At 44.0% G+C, this 18,686-nt stretch overlaps 1 protein-coding gene across 1 annotated transcript; it reads left to right on the top strand.

Annotated features, from left to right (window-relative positions):
* Positions 1-412: 412 nt before the first annotated feature.
* On the top strand, positions 413-18,302 carry copa (COPI coat complex subunit alpha). The gene is made up of 29 exons (XM_061694676.1): positions 413-623; positions 926-1,039; positions 1,434-1,507; positions 1,656-1,736; positions 2,315-2,391; positions 2,474-2,583; positions 4,623-4,732; positions 6,440-6,539; positions 6,939-7,157; positions 9,694-9,844; positions 9,923-9,989; positions 10,513-10,588; positions 10,661-10,743; positions 10,981-11,206; positions 11,291-11,429; positions 12,528-12,690; positions 12,893-13,039; positions 13,114-13,303; positions 13,383-13,478; positions 14,140-14,228; positions 14,317-14,440; positions 14,512-14,601; positions 15,656-15,759; positions 15,911-16,057; positions 16,126-16,449; positions 16,637-16,747; positions 16,817-16,978; positions 17,686-17,880; positions 17,957-18,302. Exons 1-29 carry the CDS (start codon positions 584-586, stop codon positions 18,014-18,016), a joined length of 3,669 nt encoding a protein of 1,222 aa, XP_061550660.1. The 5' UTR covers positions 413-583; the 3' UTR covers positions 18,017-18,302.
* The last annotated feature ends 384 nt before the right edge of the window (positions 18,303-18,686 follow it).

The raw sequence follows: 18,686 nt of genomic DNA, 5'->3' as shown, positions 1-18,686 counted from the left end.
TGTTAAACCAAAGATATTCATGGGTCAATGTGACCTACTGAATGTTCAACCGTGTAAAAAAAAAAAAAAAAGTCAATGCTTAGGGTAGTGTGCTTAGTATAAGAGTCACGTTTTTTCCCTCCATTTTTTCTTATTGAAAACAATTAAAAGCACTTCCGAGTTCTATTGTTGTTATCTTTTTCGTAACGTATATATATTTTTTTAAATTTTTGATTAAGGCTATAAATTATATATGTCGAGAGTCGTGATATCGTGTATCCCACGTGCTCCTCCAGCCCACGTGGTTCCTACCCAAGTCAGATCGGATGTATGTCTTGTGTTTCTATGTGCGTGCCACCGTGGAGCTTTCTGCGTCATCTGCGCATGAGTGCAACGTTTCACAATTGACAACTTTATTGCACAAACCCGGAAGACAAAACGGGAGACGTGTCAGGAAAAAAAGAAAGAGGTCCATCTTAAATGAGCGATAGCCGCCGAACATAACTTATCCACAATATTGGATTTTCTCCTTTTTACGTTTGGCTGGAGTTATTTTCCTTTTAATATTTAGTTCAAAGAACAGTCCACGCTGTTTTCCTTGACCATGTTGACCAAATTTGAAACCAAGTCGGCCCGTGTCAAAGGTAAGCGTGAGCTAGTTGCAAGCGAGCTTTAACGGCTAACGTTAGCGAGCTGTACCATTATTACAACTGTATTGTATCCACATCTGTCTCTAAATGTACACATTTAGTATTTATTTGCCTAAAATCTATTTTAATCACGCTAATCTTCCGGTCGCGATGTCTAAGAGTGAATGACTGACCTACTTTTAACTTAGCGTTGAGAGTGATACTATATCTATGTTTCGTTCGTTGTTTTAATTTTATTGTATATTTGTTAATTTTATCGTATGTTTGTTTTTGCACGTGTGATTGTTACGTTTCAGGCCTAAGTTTCCACCCAAAGAGGCCGTGGGTTCTTGCGAGTTTGCACAACGGTGTCATCCAGCTGTGGGACTATCGCATGTGCACCCTCATTGACAAGTTTGACGAGCATGATGGTAAAATATAATCTTTTTTTTTTTTTTTTTTTTCTAATCAGACAGATCGAGATGGATGCACTGATGTGTGGGAATAAACAATGATTTCAAACTGTCCCCGAATACAACGACAGATAGACAGACGGGCAAACTTACCCCCCACACTCCCCCAAACAAAACAAAAAAGATAATTTTCTAATTTCTTCTAGAGGGAAAAACTGTAAAAAAAAATTTCAGAGGAAAACAAAAATCATTTCTTTTATTAGGGGCAAAAAGGTCAACTTTAGTGGGAGGACATTCTTTTAGAAAAACAATACATTGTTCAAACATCCATCCATTTCCTGAGCCGCTTATCCGCACAAGGGAGTGTTCACTCCATTGTATTTGGATGTAACTTGTGTATGTCGTCCCACAGGTCCGGTTCGAGGAATTGATTTCCATAAACAGCAGCCTCTGTTTGTGTCTGGAGGAGATGACTACAAAATAAAGGTGTTCATTATATGTGGTTGTTTGTTGTTGTTATACTGGCGCTCTGTGAAACCAATTAGTTCCTTTAAAAATATATATATTTTATTTTTATTATATTTTTTTTTTTACATATTTGAAAAGTAGCTGATCTTTTGTTTGTTTTGACAAGGTGTGGAACTACAAGCTGAGACGCTGCCTCTTCACCTTGCTCGGACACCTGGACTACATCAGGACCACCTTCTTCCACCATGTGAGTTATTCTCCCACTTACAGTCTTCTGGAGAAGCCTTTCCCAAACTTCTTAAAGGGGACATATGGAAAATTGACTTATTAATTTCTTATTGCTTGCAAATAGTTGGTAAGGTGTGAAAGCAGTCCTCAGCACCCCGATAGCTTTTGGTGTTTCCCCAGTGCTTATCATTAATTTTCCATACCGTTTATCCTAACTAGGGTCGCGGGCGTGCTGGTGCCTATCCCAACAGTCTTTGGGCGAGAGGCGGGGTACACCCTGAACTGGTCGCCAGTCAATCGCATGGCACATACAGTATAAACAAACAACCATTCGCACTCACATTCACACCTACGGGCAATTTAGAATCCTTAATCAACCTACCATGAATGTTTTTGGGATGTGGGAGGAAACCGACGTACCTGGGGAAAACCCACGCGGGCACGGGGAGAACACACAGACGGGGCCGGATTTGAACCCGGGGTCTCAAAACTCTGAGGCAGATGTGCCAACAAGTCGTCCACCGTGGCGCCCTGTTTATCACTGTAACATGGGAAATATTGCCAAAACATCCACCCATTCATATGCTCCTCTTCTAGGAGTACCCCTGGATTCTGAGTGCCTCCGACGACCAGACCATTCGCATCTGGAACTGGCAGTCCAGGACTTGTGTCTGGTAAATTAAATAAACTTGATATGGAACAATGGTGCTCAAATGTAAAATAATCATTCCTCACTGCCCCTCTTCGTGTCCACAGTGTGCTGACGGGCCACAACCACTACGTCATGTGCGCTCAGTTCCACCCCTCGGAGGACCTGGTCGTGTCGGCCAGCCTGGACCAGACCGTGCGAGTGTGGGATATCTCCGGTGAGGGCTTTTAGGTGTCTGCGGAGCGCAGGAGGCTGGGCGAGAGTTGGGGAGTGTACAATGGGTATGCAAGGTGAACACACCAATGTTGAAATGCATGGTTTTTCTGTTAACAAGTTATTAAAAAAATATATATATATTCCTCAGAAATTCATCCACCCAAAAAATCTGTATAATTCAACTGGGGGTTGGACAGAAATATTTTTGAAAAATTACAAGAAGTTCAGCATTCAGTCTTTCTGCATGGCATGGCACATGTTGACTTAGTTGCCCAAGCTTCCTTACGAAAGCAGAAATGCTGAATCCCCAATTAAAAAATATTAGAGAGAAAAATATACAAATATTAGAATTTTTTTTTTAAAGCTAAACAAAAAAAAACAAATAAATGTAAATAAATACAGATGAAAAATATGCAAACACTGGGGATTGGGGAAATAAAATTATTGGGTAAAATCTTTTTGGGTGCAAAAATATATTTAGATGAAAAATACCATAAACATTTATATAAGAAAATGAGATGGGGGAGATTCGTAAATGGAATAATTTATTTAACTAAAAGTACAAAATTATTAGCTGGCTAAATAACTATTGCGAGATAACAGAATATTAAGATAAAATGTGCAAAAATATGATCGTCAAAAAAATAGAACAAATTATATGCTTTACAAAAACATTGACTAAAATATCCAAATTAAAATAATAAAACACTGGGAAAAGAAAGCAAAATATAAAACAAGACATTAGATGGAAGATTACACAAATATAAGATGTAAAATGCCAAAATTTGATATGTAAAATACAATCTTCGGGAAAAAATGCTATGTTAGGGGTACAAAAGTAGAAATAAAATACTAAATACTTTTAGCAAAGAGTTTGAAAACAATTTTTCATGTTGTCATTTTATTCCTATGAGAAAAATCTAATTCAACAGATGTGTGTTCACTTTATCAGATGAGAAACAGGCTGAAACGGGACGTAGAATTCACGTCCCGGCCTTCCTCTTCCTCTCTGACTTGTATAGGACAAACTCTGCGGGCTGAATGTGCAAACACCCCCTCCCAGTAAAGTTGTATTGATCATTATGTGACTTTCAATCATATTTGATGAGTGAGGAGGTGTTTGCTTTCCTCTGCATGCTTCTTAATGTCTTTGCTGTCTGTTTTTCCCTTTTGGAAGTAACCATTAACCCCTCCTTACTCCTTTCACCCCCCTGTTTGTAAGCTCACTGGGCATTGTTTGCATGTCTTGATGTCCACTCACACTTACATTTCTACTCACATACTACATACTACATTTTTATTTCTTATACGGCATATAAAGGGCAAAAACACAGCATCCAGGACTACTTGCCTTTCTGCAATTCCTCAGGTCTGATATTTAGGAGTTTTAGCTTATATACTGCATGACATTTGCACCAAGCTAACACAAAGTATAGTTTATATTGTATTCTTCTTAACAACTTTATGCTAACCAGGATTTTAAAGTAGCATGCGACTCATCAGGCACGCATGAGCATTCAAGTAAAATAACTTCACGCTCTTCACATCCAAAGCCCCATCAGAGGATGTCTTTATAATCCCAACCATCACCACCCACGCCCTCCCTAATGTGCCCCCTTATCCACTGCCCTCCCTGGAAACATCCACACTTGCACACGGGTTCCTAGTTCCATTCCATTTTCCGGTCATTTCTTCTCACTGCCGAACCAGATGCTCACCACATTGTTTGTTCAGGCGGGAGTCATCACCAACGCAAGCTTCTCAGTCCAACCCAATTATTTTCCCCCCCTCTCTAACCCAATCCGACGCCACGTGCAGGCAGAGCAAACATTTGTGATGTCTCCATCCTGAGTGTGTGTCCGCTGGTCCAGCAGTCAGCCAAACTTCACTGCTTCTTATTGTCGCCTTTTTATCTGTCATATTTGTTATGTTGTATTTGTTAAATTTTTTTTGTTGACTATTTTTCTTCCCTCCCAAACATTATGTTCGCCTTCCCGCACGCCCCACTGTCCCACCCGCGACTCTGAATGTCGGTTGCAGGTCTGAGGAAGAAGAACTTGTCACCTGGCGCCGTGGAGACGGAGGTCCGCGGCATTTCCGGCGTCGACCTGTTCGGTGCCTCCGACGCAGTCGTCAAGCACGTGCTTGAGGTGAATGGGGGTGCGCTTTTACCGCTGCAGTCGCGTTAAGAAATGGAGACGTTTGTCATTGTTTCCTCTAAAGAGTCTGTTGGGTTGGTAGTAAGTAGTGTTTTCGAAGCCTCTCAACCTTAAAATTGAAACATTTTTTATACGCATACAGAGGTCTTTAATTGACGACGGTCTGACATGCAAGATTTTGAGGTTAGGAACGGTGTGCAATGCATTCCCTTGTTTTTCACAAGCACTTGATGCCTGTAGATTCCACAAAATTACATCAAAGCACTGTAAGAAGAGCCTCAACTCACTTCAACATAGCTCCTCTGTACCAAGATGGTACCAAAGCAACACTTTTGTATTGAACTGGGCTTTGGCCTGAGCACAAAACTGCAAATAGGTGAATCTGCAAATTGTGAATGCGACTGGGGAACACTGTATTTTTAATAAGGAATTGACAATTGCATTAGCGTGGGTTAGTGAAAGTCTACAGCATTTGAGTTACGTTGCCACCATATAAAAGGAACCAAAGTTTCCCTGTATTATGTAAAATAAATATTTTGTTTGTCTGAGACTAAACAATCCTTCACGACGCCTGGGTATGTAGCTCTGAGAGTCTTGAAGCTGGAACACCGGGCATTTTTTATTTTTTTGGGGGGTAAATTATTAACCTTGAAGTTGGAACAACACACTAGGGATTTAAAACATTAATAATATAATTTATTAAATATGTTAATACAATTACTATCACATATACAGATTGTTGGGTCTCTGGTGTGCCTGCGCACCTATCAAATGTGAAACTAAACGACAAAGTCTTTAGTGAGCCTCCCAGTTTCTTCAAATGTCTGTGATCGAGCCATTCATAATTTTGCCTCATTGTGACATCACAATTTGGCTAATTTGCATAATACGGCCCCCATGGCGAGTTTCTCTACCCATGACTTGGCAGGTAGGCTGGGCAAAGGTCCACCATTTTTAAGCGAAACACTACTATGTTAAAGCGAAGCAGAACTGCCGTGTTAGCACAGATTAAAGTTGGCTAACAGCATTATTTTCTGAGAAACGGCACACACTCTAGTAGTGCTGCACTGATTTTACAAAGTGTCACTCGATAGCTTGGTGATGAAGTTCTGCCTACACGAATGAAAATGAAGTCAATTCTTTCTGGGTGTTGACTTTTTCAGCCTCTGGACTCAACAAGTAGCCACGCCAAAGCTCCGCCCATTGTCGTCATAACAAAAGCCGTTCTTGTATTGACACAACCCAAAGTAGAGGTGAATTCGCTATATGTGCACTGTCATGTGACCAATCCTGGAAAGCAGGATTGCTGATAGCATAGCTATGTTTTGATTACATCTTTTGAAGCCAAAGCTCCCCCAAAAAATATTTATGGCTTGTCTTTGAAAAAAAAGTTAAATACATACTTATTTATCCAAATATGATGTGATATATATGGCGCTAGTGAAATGCTAAAAAACGACACAGACATTTGAAGTTACTATGGTTGCTTTTGTCACGGCTACCTTAGCCATTCCTCAGAACCGAGAGGAAGTTCTTAGACCCGTTTTGCCGAACGACAAAGCAGGTTGCACATATACCGATAGGGAACAGTAGCTCATTTACATGAGACTTTACCGTCCCCTTACTGTGAACTGTTTTAAATCCTGCAATGCTTCACCACCAGTGTGACTTAAACTGAGAGCTGTGTCTTTTGTCCAGGGTCACGACCGAGGCGTCAACTGGGCCGCCTTCCATCCCAGCATGCCACTCATCGTTTCAGGTGCTGATGACCGGCAGGTCAAGATCTGGAGGATGAATGGTAAGAATACAATAGCATAGCGCTTGATTGCCATATGTGCAAATTGAGATTAGTACGGACACATCTTCGCCGTATAAAATGCCTTAGGACAACTTCTGTTGTGAATTGGTGCTATAGAAATGAAATTCTGTTCAATTGGAATTGTGCGTCTCAAAAATGGCACGTGGTAGGTCTGCGTCAGGGTGGAAAGATTTTTAACAAAGGATTCCTGACAAATGACAATTTTGTGTTGTAAACATTACAAAACGTAATCCAGTGCTCACTGAAGTATATCTATAAAATGTATTTCCTGAAAGTAGAAAGAAGATAAGTGTTTAGGGAATATGCTTCAATTTAGTTAGCGTAATTAATCACAATTACGTAACAAAACTTTCAAAATGGTTCTCCTTCCACCTCCAGAGTCCAAGGCGTGGGAGCTTGACACGTGCCGTGGGCACTACAACAACGTCTCCTGTGCAGTGTTCCACCCACGCCAGGAGCTCATCCTGTCAAACTCTGAGGACAAGAGCATACGGGTGTGGGACATGTCCAAGAGGACCGGCGTGCAGACATTCCGCCGAGACCACGACCGCTTCTGGGTGCTGGGAGCACACCCCAACCTCAACCTCTTTGCTGCAGGTACAGTGTTGCCACGCTATATTTCAATCCATCCATCGTGCCACAGTTATTGAAGATTTTTAAGACAATCCAGGGACATACGATCACGTTGATAACTTTTATTTTGTATTTTATTTTATTTTTTTAAATACTTTGATGTGCCTACCTTTAGGATAAAGTAATAAGCCGGGAGCGATGTTCGCGTTACTTCCGGTTTATGGTAAAATTCGATTTGATTGTTAAAATCAAACTAATGTCTCAAAGGGCACCATGTAACATTTTTTTTTTTTTTTTTAAGTTTAACTTTAGGCGAAATGGCGACAAACCTTTTTAAAATCAGTCTCCTGATCTGTAGGTTGCTACACTTTACAACATTTTGAGTCCGAGGTTACAGAGGTTTACTTAAATTCAGAACACACACAAAATATGACCATGAGTGGAATTTTATGTTATATTTAATGAAACACACAACTACAAACTACAACAAGAAAATAACACTAAGGGTAAACGAAAGAGAGGAAATAAGGTGTACAAACATTGAAATTAGGACATCGTGTGTGGTCGCTGGGCTAAACTAAAATCCGTTGAGTCAGAGTGAGAGTAGGCAAAGTTGGGATTTCGTATGAAGCTAGTAATTTCCCCACAATTATTACGCAGTGATGCACATCATAGTAAGGATTGCAGTGTCGACTCACGAACGCTGATCAGCTGGTCTTTGGGGGTGGTCTTCCTCCAGATCTCATGCGGAAACGAAGGAGGTTTGGTTGAAGAAAACCCAGATTCACAAAAAGAAAAAAGAAATAGGAAAGGAAAGATGTTGTCCCATTTGGGATGCGCTCATAACTTCTCTGCCGGTTGACCTGGTGGCGAGCCGAGCTCTGGCCCTTAGAGGCGTGCCGGATCGGTCCGGGATCCCAGCAGCTGCTCGTTGACGCCCCCGCCAACCGATTGTGGCTAGGCAAAGCGATCGGAGCCGCATGGTCGACTTCTTCGATCTAAAATGCCGCCAGCCTGGTTGCAGCGGGCGTTCGCGCACGTGGTGGTGCCCGAGGACAAAAAGGGAACAAAAGAAGGGGGAGGGGTTGCCGGGGGCCACCCAGCTGGCGAGCTACCAGCACAGAAGGAAAAAGAAGCCTCAACTCAACCTTACTCCAGTTCTACTCTCCTGAGAAAGGTGTGAGTTTAGAGTTAAATACACCATGGGCGGGGCGTAGGAAGAGGGAGTGCTGACTTGGAGAAGACCACGCCCACCAGCCTGAATCCATCCATCCATCCATTTTCTGAGCCGCTTCTCCTCACTAGGGTCGCGGGCGTGCTGGAGCCTATCTCCGCTATCATCGGGCAGGAGGTGGGGTACACCCTGAACTGTTTGCCAGCCAATCACAGGGCACATACAAACAAACAACCATTCACATTCACACCTACGGGCAATTTAGAGTCTCCTATTAACCTACAATGCATGTTTTTGGGATGTGGGAGAAAACGAGTGCCCGGAGAAAACCCATGCAGGCACGGGGAGAACATGCAAACTCCACACAGCCGGGGCCGGGGATTGAACCCCGCACCTCAGAACTGTGAGGCAGGCGCTCTAACCAGTTGTCCACCGTTTGCATGTTCTCCCCGTGCCTGCGTGGGTTTTCTCCGGGCACTCCGGTTTCCTCCCACATCCCAAAAACATGCATGAATTGGAGACTCTAAATTGCCCATAGGTGTGCATGTGAGTGCGAATGGTTGTTTGTTTGTATGTGCCCTGCGATTAGCTGGCAGCCAGTTCAGGGTGTACCCCGCCTCCTGCCCGATGATAGCTGGGATGGGCTCCAGCACGCCCGCGACCCTAGTGAGGAGAAGCGGCTCAGAAAATGGATGGATGGACTTCCAACTTGAACAGCTTTCAAAATCATGGAGAGGACCTGTCAAAGTGAGAATTGGGGAACATACACCAAGGCATACATTTGCAATATTTCTACAGTGTGCAAGGTATAAAAACGGATAGCGGAGTAAAACAAAATAATAAATATGGAGACAAGTATGAGTTAAAGTATCAGTTGTTTTAAGGTATGTAATTTCTGTAACACATCAATTATCGATACTCCACCTATGGCATTTTGCTTTTTATGTTAATATTTAGATAGCACTCTTTTGTTCGATGAAATATAATTTTTAATTGAACCTTTTAGTTTGTTTACAATGTTTATCTTTTGTTCAACTTGGAAGGACAAGTTAACAGCCTGAAGCAAGCTCGCTTTGCATCTTATTTGAAGAACTGTGAGCGGGACTCTTATCATTTCTTCAAAGTAATGTAATGTGATAGTCTCATGTATTGCCAACGACAGAAATAACTCAGGAATGCGTGTTGTGTTTTAAGACTTAAATGTGTTTAAAGCATCTGAGTTTTTTTTTTATGGTCTCCGTGGCTTTTCACCTATCGTGGAACTGAAACGTATCCACTGTGATAAAGTGGGTTCACTGTATTGTAATTGCTCCACAAAGGATGGAGATGACTAGAATATGCAAGCTTGTTTTCCCATTTAAGTTAACATTCAACGTTATCCTCCAGGCCATGACAGTGGCATGATTGTGTTCAAGCTGGAGCGCGAGCGTCCGGCGTACGCCGTCCATGGCAACATGCTCTACTACGTCAAGGAGCGCTTCCTGCGCCAGCTGGACTTCAACAGCAGCAAGGACACTGCTGTCATGCAACTGCGCAGGTAGACGATTAGCAGCAGCGAGCTCAGTTGGTTTCACAATGTGCTAACGAGTGTGACAATTATGTCTTCTTTTCGCAGTGGCTCCAAGTTTCCAGTGTTCAGCATGTCTTACAACCCCGCTGAGAATGCTGTGCTCCTCTGCACTGTGAGTGTCATTGCTCATTGATCGCTATACTGCAAAAATTGGGCTTAGAAGAAAGAAATAAGGAGTTTATTTCACGCGTGCAGTTATCTGCCATTAGAACAGGAAAGTTGACAAGATCTCCTACAAGAAACATAGCAAGCTGTAAAAATAAATAAATAAATAAATAATGTCTTAAAGCATGTATTTATAGCTCGTGAACGTGATTAAAAACTTCATTCACTGCAGTGTCTCCATTGTGAGGCCCCGTGCAGGGCATGGCTGTGGCGTGTTGGATGAGACTTTCGCCGCTGCCTTGGCTTGGGCGGGCCCTCACAATGGAGACACTTAGAGCAATGATAAGTGTTTGTTATTTGCGCTAGCTCATGAGTTACCTGGCTAGCAAGCTAACAAGCCAGCTAGCTCGAAAGTACAGAGTCAGCGTGTGGGGGCACGCTGCAGACGCACTGTATCCCAAATAACACAAAACACTTCAGGGAAGTTGTATTGTGTATTCATGGGACGCAATACTCTTTACCTCCTTCAGAGGGCGACCAATCTGGAGAACAGCACCTATGACCTGTACACCATTCCCAAAGAGAGTGACTCTCAGAACCCTGATGGTATGGAAACAGTGCAGTGAATGACTCTTATTTAAAATGACAATGATGTAATGATGGTTCTGTCCTTCTCAGCACCCGAAGGAAAGCGGTCCTCTGGCCTGACAGCCGTGTGGGTGGCGAGGAACAGATTTGCCGTCCTTGACCGCATGCACTCTGTGAGTATCCTCATTCATTTTAGTTGGGGAAAACAAGATAATCCAAATATTCTAAGCCTTGATTTACACTACACACTTTAAGCGACAGTTATTAGGAATACGTATCTGGTATGGTATATAGATATGGATATGCGAGTGCATCTGAATATTGTGGAAAACAAAATATTTCAATGCCACTTGGACCTGCAGTGTAAATCCAGCCAAATCATATTTGCATCCGTGCCTTGCCTCTTGCAGCTGCTGATCAAGAACCTGAAGAACGAGATTGTGAAGAAAGTGCAGGTGCCGAGCTGCGAGGAGATCTTCTACGCCGGCACCGGCTCGTTGCTGCTGCGGGACGCTGATGGCGTGACGCTGTTCGACGTGCAGCAGAAGCGCTCACTGGCCACCGTCAAAATCGCCAAGGTCAAGTACGTGGTGTGGAGCGCTGACACCAGCCACGTGGCACTGCTGGCCAAGCACGGTTAGAACAGCCCACCGACCTACCTTCGACGGACTGTGTGTGTGACAATAGGCTAAATTGTTCCCTCGGCTGTTTGCTTTTCAGCCATTATGATCTGCAACCGCAAGCTGGAGAGCCTCTGCAACATACACGAGAACATCCGAGTGAAGAGCGGCGCCTGGGATGAGAGCGGCGTCTTCATTTACACCACCTCCAACCACATCAAATATGCCCTCACGTCAGGGTACGTGCACAGACATCACTCTGTTCACATACAAAGAGTGGACATGTATATCGGAGATCAACATTCGCGCCCCCGCTATATGGAAGACTCGTTATACAAACACTCAACACAACGAGTTGCTCCAATATTTGTGTACGGCTCGACCAACTCTGAGTTGACGGCGCACACAAGGATTTTCCCGCAATGACCATTCATGCACATCAAAGTCACGGTCAGCCGAGCCCCATGACCATACAAAAAGCTGTTAATGTCACAAAATCAAACGCCTGTTTAATGTCATCGTCCAAAACAATTTTTTCAAGCATTCGATCTTGATAAAACGGTACGAAGATGACGCCATGATGGCTGGTGTTCCCCATATTCACATCCAGCAGTGCCCATCGTAGTCCACTTGTTTCACACAATGCCACCATGCACCCTACAGAAACACCTGTGTCACGTCATCCATCAGAACGCTTTTCAAGAGGCATTTGTGATGAAATCAATAAAGCATTGAACTGAGGAAACCCATTTATATATGTGGAAATTAATCTGCAAGCACTTGCCTCACGTGGGATGATGCGGCTGTCTCCTTTCTTCAAAGAAGCATGTCAACTAATTAAGTATTATTATTATTATATTTTTTTTTTAAGTCTACTAAAATGTCACTCATTTGACTTTCAATATAGGCAAAAAATACACTGCAAAATACATAGTACTTCAGTGAGGAACTGTCATCACCTCCTGCACTAGACGTGTCAGGCCTTGGGCAGGCCGATGTGACCAAAATGTGGGCGGGCCAAAATCTGGCTGAAAATCAAAATTTTCATCAGAAAACAAGTCTAAAATTCCTTTTATTTATTTATTTATTTTTTCTTTATTTTTTTTCTTTTCTGCAGACAGCACTTGTAAGTCCAGAACTATGGAATGAGTCCCAATGTTCACAGAATCAAAGTCCCTTTAACTTATCCCACAACAAGGGATAATCAGTGAGGATAACAGAGCCTTTGCTGACTTTGTCCGAAAGAGAGGAGAAATGCTCAAATTAGGCCCAATTATTGACGTGTGTGTGCCAGGCTGTAGCTGAATTTGTATTTTAACATGCATCTCTCCATTTAGTGATCATGGCATCATCAGGACGCTGGACCTGCCCATTTACGTTACCCGCGTGCGAGGCAACAACGTGTACTGCCTGGACAGGGAGTGCCGGCCGCGCGTCCTCACCATCGACCCCACCGAGTACCGCTTCAAACTGGCCCTGGTTAACCGCAAATATGACGAGGTGCGCCTGACAAGCGGCTTCACGACTTTGCGGAACCGCTGTCATCCCGAAGTCCGAGTGGCAGTTGTTTGTCGCACAGATTAGCACTCACCAACAGCATTATTACCATTGGCTTCAGATAGCCACCTCATAAACGCGCTACAGGGCTTCCTCGGTTTACAAGGTCCCAGATGGTTTTATTAAATTTTTTTTACCTTTTCAGGTGCTTCATATGGTCCGTAACGCCAAGCTGGTGGGCCAATCCATCATTGCCTACCTGCAGAAGAAGGGATACCCTGAGGTGGCACTGCACTTTGTCAAGGACGAGAAGACTCGCTTCAGCCTTGCTCTGGAGTGCGGGAACATAGAGGTAAGGCTCACAGTTCCGGTTCCTCTCTTCCTTTGCGATATGTTGCAAGTTCATTGCCGCCACCCTTGTTCAAGGTGGCGCTGGAGGCGGCTAAGGCGCTGGACGAGCGCAGCTGCTGGGAGCGTCTGGGCGAGGCGGCTCTGTTGCAGGGCCACCACCAGGTAGTGGAGATGTGCTACCAGAGGACCAAGAACTTTGACAAGCTCACCTTCCTCTACCTCATCACCGGCAACCTGGCCAAGTTACGCAAAATGATGAAAATCGGTGAGTGCGAGAAATCTTTTTGATTGGTATGATAATCTTCCACAGTAGCTAAACTGTCCACCGTCTTCTTTCTTGGAAGCTGAGATTAGGAAAGACATGAGCGGCCACTACCAGGCAGCGCTCTACTTGGGAGATGTCAGCGAGAGAGTCCGTATCCTGAAGAACTGCGGTCAGAGTGAGTTAACACGAAAACCTAAGCCACATTGTGACTGAAATTACCAAGAAAGAACAAACCAAAGTGCTCTCCGCTTTGTTAAAGACGGTATGTGAAACATGACTTTTACCTTTAGTCGTGTCCGAGGTGTCCATAAAAAGCCTAAGTAGTCCTTTTAAAATGACAGTCCTTTAGTCAGTGGGCTTAAAAATATCTCAGAGATAAAAATAATATAGTCCGTATCACCCACTCGTAGTCATCAAAGTTGCATTACCACAAAAGGCTCCAGTCAAGAGATTTTGAGCATGTAGACCCCGCTCCAAAAAGTTGCTGCACCTCTGCAAAGCGCCATGCTTCTTTTAACCTTTCCGAATTCTCACGCACTATTTCCTGCGGTCCAAACCGATGATCGACCGCACGTTCCTAGTTGTGAGGTAAAGTTCCCCCACAAGCAGGGTCGTCTTTCGGTCTTGATAATGTTCCAGAGACAAACTTTAGGTTGTGGTTTCCATAGTTGAAAGACGCAATACAATGTTCCTCGTTCCACAATGGTTTCTTAAACATTTTCAGTTTTGGGGGGAAAAAGTTCCCACCATTAAGAGGACTTTAAAAAGCTCTTAAGTCTTAAATTGAACATGAAATTTTCCATGTTCAACTCGTGTTGTTGTTTTTTTCCCCCCAGAGTCTCTGGCTTACCTGACTGCTGCCACACACGGACTGGATGAAGAAGCCGAGGCCCTCAAAGAGACGTTTGATCTGGAAAAGGAGACTGTAAATTGCCAAAATGACTCACAATAGTTGCACATCACCACCACACCACCATTTGGCAGTAAGATTTAAAAACGTTCGTCACTTGCAGTTACCGGAGGTGGATCCCAACGCCCAGCTCCTGCAGCCACCACCACCAATCAACCCCCTCGACACCAACTGGCCCTTGCTCACTGTCTCCAAGGGCTTCTTCGAGGGAGCCATCGCAGCCAAGGGTAAAGGGGAACACGAAATGCGACGGAAGTCAAAGTCAGTGAGCTGCATAATTGTTATGTTTGTTTTGTAGGGAAAGCAGGTCAGATGGCGGCCGACCTGGACATGGATTCCTCCGGAGCAGAAGGCTGGGGAGACGATGCCGAGCTTCAGCTGGATGAGGGTAAGTTCTCAACTGGTATCCACATTTTTTTTTTAACCAAGTTGAACCATTTCTTTTTCATAAATAGCCCTGGAAAACACAAAAATCATAGTATTGACAAATTAAAGCAGAAACATACAGGCCCTCGCTCACATTTTTTCACGGTGAAGCCAAATGTTCCATCCACAACAGTTGGCGATGGCTTTTTTCTGTCACCCATCTGTCTTTGGCAGTTTTTCCACGCCTTTATTGCATCAAAACACATTTTAAGTTAAGTCTCACAGCACACCACCAAACCAAAACGTCACAAAATGTATATACACTGAAATGATAATGTCATCTTAATTTACTCCCAAATTTACTTGGTGTGAAATCTGGGCCTGTTCAGAGAACCACTAAACTGTAGTGTGTTGTATGGGTTGCAACAGGTGGATGCAAAGGTTAATTGTACCTTCTGCCATCAAGTGGAAAAACCATTTAAATGTTCTGACTGTTCTACGTCACTGGCATAGATGGATGAACAAAGATTATAGTAAATGGGTAATAATTGGAGCACCAATTCAGTGGTTTGGAATCACTGGTTTAGTATACCGGTTCAGGCGACTCACCTAGTAGGAGTTTGTCAAAGTACGTCTAAGCCCTGAAATTTGTCCAAAATGGCTGCTGTAAACCAAAATGGTCGAGTTCCCCTTCAATTTGAGGCACAGGTCCCTGAGACCTTTTCAGGTGGCCTGTTATGATTGATTTGTAAACACTATTTTGTGTCTATACATGTGAAAACTCACCAAATGGCCTGAGAAGACACAGGAAGTCTACCATTTTGGTTTGAAGTGACCATATTGGGATGATTTCCAAAGGTCCTTCAATAGTAAATGCTTAGAAATTTTATTCGATAGATACCAAATCTAGACAGATGGGAATTGCAGAAAGTTATTGTTTTCGTTGTCATGTGTGTGATTTGCTACACACTGCTGCTTTGAAACACTGATAATAATAAAAGCTTCCAAAGACCAAGTCCTAACAAGAGCTGCCTCGACCTCATTTTATGGTGTTAAATTACCATTTGTTCGCTCAGATGGCTTCATGGATGCTCAGGATGGCTTTGGCGACGAGGGTGGTGCCAAAGAAGATGGAGGAGGATGGGAAGTGGAGGAGGACCTGGACCTTCCACCAGAGCTGGTAGGAGATCCTTGATGGACATGTAAATGCTTGGTGGGCTGGATTAAAGACCGGTGCAAGCCGTATGTGGCCCGTGTGGCACACTTTGTTCACCCCTTGTGTATATGAAATATAAAAACCTTGCTAAATCCATTGTGTTCTACGCCATAAGGATTTACCAGCCGGCGCAGGCGGATCGACAGAGGATGGCTTCTTCGTTCCACCCACCAAGGGAATGAGCCCCACACAGATGTGGTGCAACAATTCCCAACTACCCGTGGACCACATCTTGGCAGGCTCCTTTGAGACCGCCATGAGAGTAAGTTGCCTTCTTACCAACGTCTACCAGGGTAGTGTTATACTAAACGTCGCCGCTTCCCTCCACAGCTGCTCCACGACCAAGTCGGAGTCGTCAACTTCGGTCCATACAAGTCGCTCTTCATGCAGACGCTGTCCAGGGGCCGCACCTGCTACCTGGCCCTGCCCTCTCTGCCCTGCCTGCGGGGCAACCCCCAGAGGAACTGGAAGGACTGCGGAGCCAAGCAGGGGCTGCCGGCCGTGGGCCTCCGCCTGGCCGACCTCATCGCCCGCCTGCAGCAGTGCTACCAGTTGACCACCACCGGGCGCTTCGAGGAGGCCGTGGAGCGCTTCCGAGCCATCCTGTTGTCAGTGCCGCTGCTGGTCGTTGACAACAAGCAAGAGATTGCCGAGGTGAGACGGCAACGTGGCGGATATTTTCAACAAAGCGCTTTGTTCTGTGTGTTTTGGCCTCCATAGATGCTTAAGTATGGTTAAACCCCCACTACTTGGGTAGTGAATAGCAGAGGGACCCTGTAAATGTACTATACATATTGGGTTTATTAATATAGAATTATGTCATTAAATATCCCTGTTTTAGGCTCAGCAGTTGATCACCATTTGCAAGGAGTACATCGTGGGTCTGACAATGGAGACTGAGAGGAAGAAGTTGCCCAAAGACACACTGGACCAACAGAAGAGGCTCTGTGAGGTCAGGTTGACTCATCATTGTATTTATTTATTGCCGGTCTCCTAACTGCGTGTTTGTTGTCCCGTACAGATGGCCGCCTATTTCACCCACTGCAACCTCCAGCCAGTCCACATGGTGCTGGTGTTGCGCACCGCTCTGAACCTCTTCTTCAAGCTGCGCAACTTCAAGACAGCCGCAGGCTTTGCGCGTCGCCTGCTCGAGCTCGGCCCCAAGCCCGACGTCGCGCAGCAGGTCACCAGTCAAACTTTTCACATTTACATTAAATCACGTTATTTTGCACCAGAATTCGTTATCATCATTCTCCCCTCTTTTTCGACACGCTACTCCGTCCACGTCTCAGCCAATGTCAGACCATCCAAACGTCAAAAGATTCACCAAATTTGCGACAAAATTCCTACTTTCCCCAGAATTCTTAATTTACCGCACAAATGAAACCTCACTTAAGTGAATGAGACATTTAAAAAAGTTGCTCATCTTTCCCATTCCAACTTTAAATTGTTGAGCTTGAGGACATTTGTGAACTATTTTTTGCATTCTCCAATTTTTTTTGATTCCACATTTTCCAACATTCCCAAACGAATGCAGACATTTGACATATTTACCTCATCCTTCCACATTTGTCGACTAATTTGAACTTTTCCAACTTCAAAATATTCAGCTCATTCGGGACATCTTAGGAACTATTTATCGCGTTCGAAGCGTTCACAATAAAATGCTGAAGTTAAGATTTTACACATTTACTGCCTCCTTACATATTTCTCAACCAATTCAAACTAATCCATTCTATAGTTCAAATATACTTTTAATTCCACAGCATTTCAGTTCAGTGTCACCTCTTTTGCATTCACACACTATTTCTGCAGTGATGGCCTTCTCTAGTTTCTCTTGATATCATGTTAATGTTTTAAATTCCGCCCCCCCCCCCTCTCCCAACTCAGACACGCAAGATTATGGCGGCGTGTGAGAAGAACCTGACAGACGCCCACCAGCTGAACTACGACCCGCACAATCCGTTCGACCTTTGCGCCGCTTCCTTCGTCCCACTGTACCGCGGCCGTCCTGTGGAGAAGTGCCCGCTGTCTGGGGCCTGCTACTGCCCCCCATACAAGGGCCAGGTGTGCCGGGTCACACAGGTAGGACGGAATAAAAGCAAACTGGCGTGATTTGATGGCCCTGAACATGATGCTAATCTTTAATTTCACTTCTCAGGTGACTGAGATCGGCAAGGATGTGATTGGTCTGCGTGTTAGTCCACTTCAGTTCCGTTGAGAAGACAGAAGGAAATATAATCTAATTAAAAAAAAAAAAAAAACACAATAGATATCTAATATGTATGCTAACCTTGCAATGTCTTTCAGCTATCTTAAGCAACTATCCTGCAAGAATGTTTTTTTGGGGCTTTATCACCTCTTGTGCAGTGACTTTCATTCTGTGTCAAATTCATACAAAATCACTGCTATGTAAGGCGGGGAAAGAAATAAAGCACCTTGTCAAGTATGGGACAAATGCATTGAATGTGTATTAGTGTCCAGTTAAAATGTGAATAAATGTGAGAAATCGCACTAAAATCCTTTTACACACTACATGGACACCCAGCTCAACAGAACCATGGGAATCATAACTGGGACAATTCACTCAAGACCTCTAACCCTCTTCGTTGGCTATCTGTTTTAACAAACATTGCTCCTCCACACATTCAGAAAACGGCATCTACCCAAAGGATGCTCCAAAAGATTGAAGGCTACCCCAATCTACCGAACCATAAAGATATCCTCAACCCACATCTGGAAATACCCAACCCAGAGCCCCACATATGGTTCTAATCCAACACCCCCACCCCCATCTGACTTTACCATATTTGGCCCCCAACGAGGTCCCCGGGTTCAGGTCTCAGTTTTCAAGGAGGCAGTGGTTAACCATTAAACGATTTAGGACTGGT

This window comes from Phycodurus eques, chromosome 13, assembly GCF_024500275.1.
Source record: "Phycodurus eques isolate BA_2022a chromosome 13, UOR_Pequ_1.1, whole genome shotgun sequence".
In the NCBI taxonomy this organism is placed as follows: Eukaryota; Metazoa; Chordata; class Actinopteri; order Syngnathiformes; family Syngnathidae; genus Phycodurus; species Phycodurus eques.
This window is presented reverse-complemented; position numbering and strand designations above follow the sequence as displayed.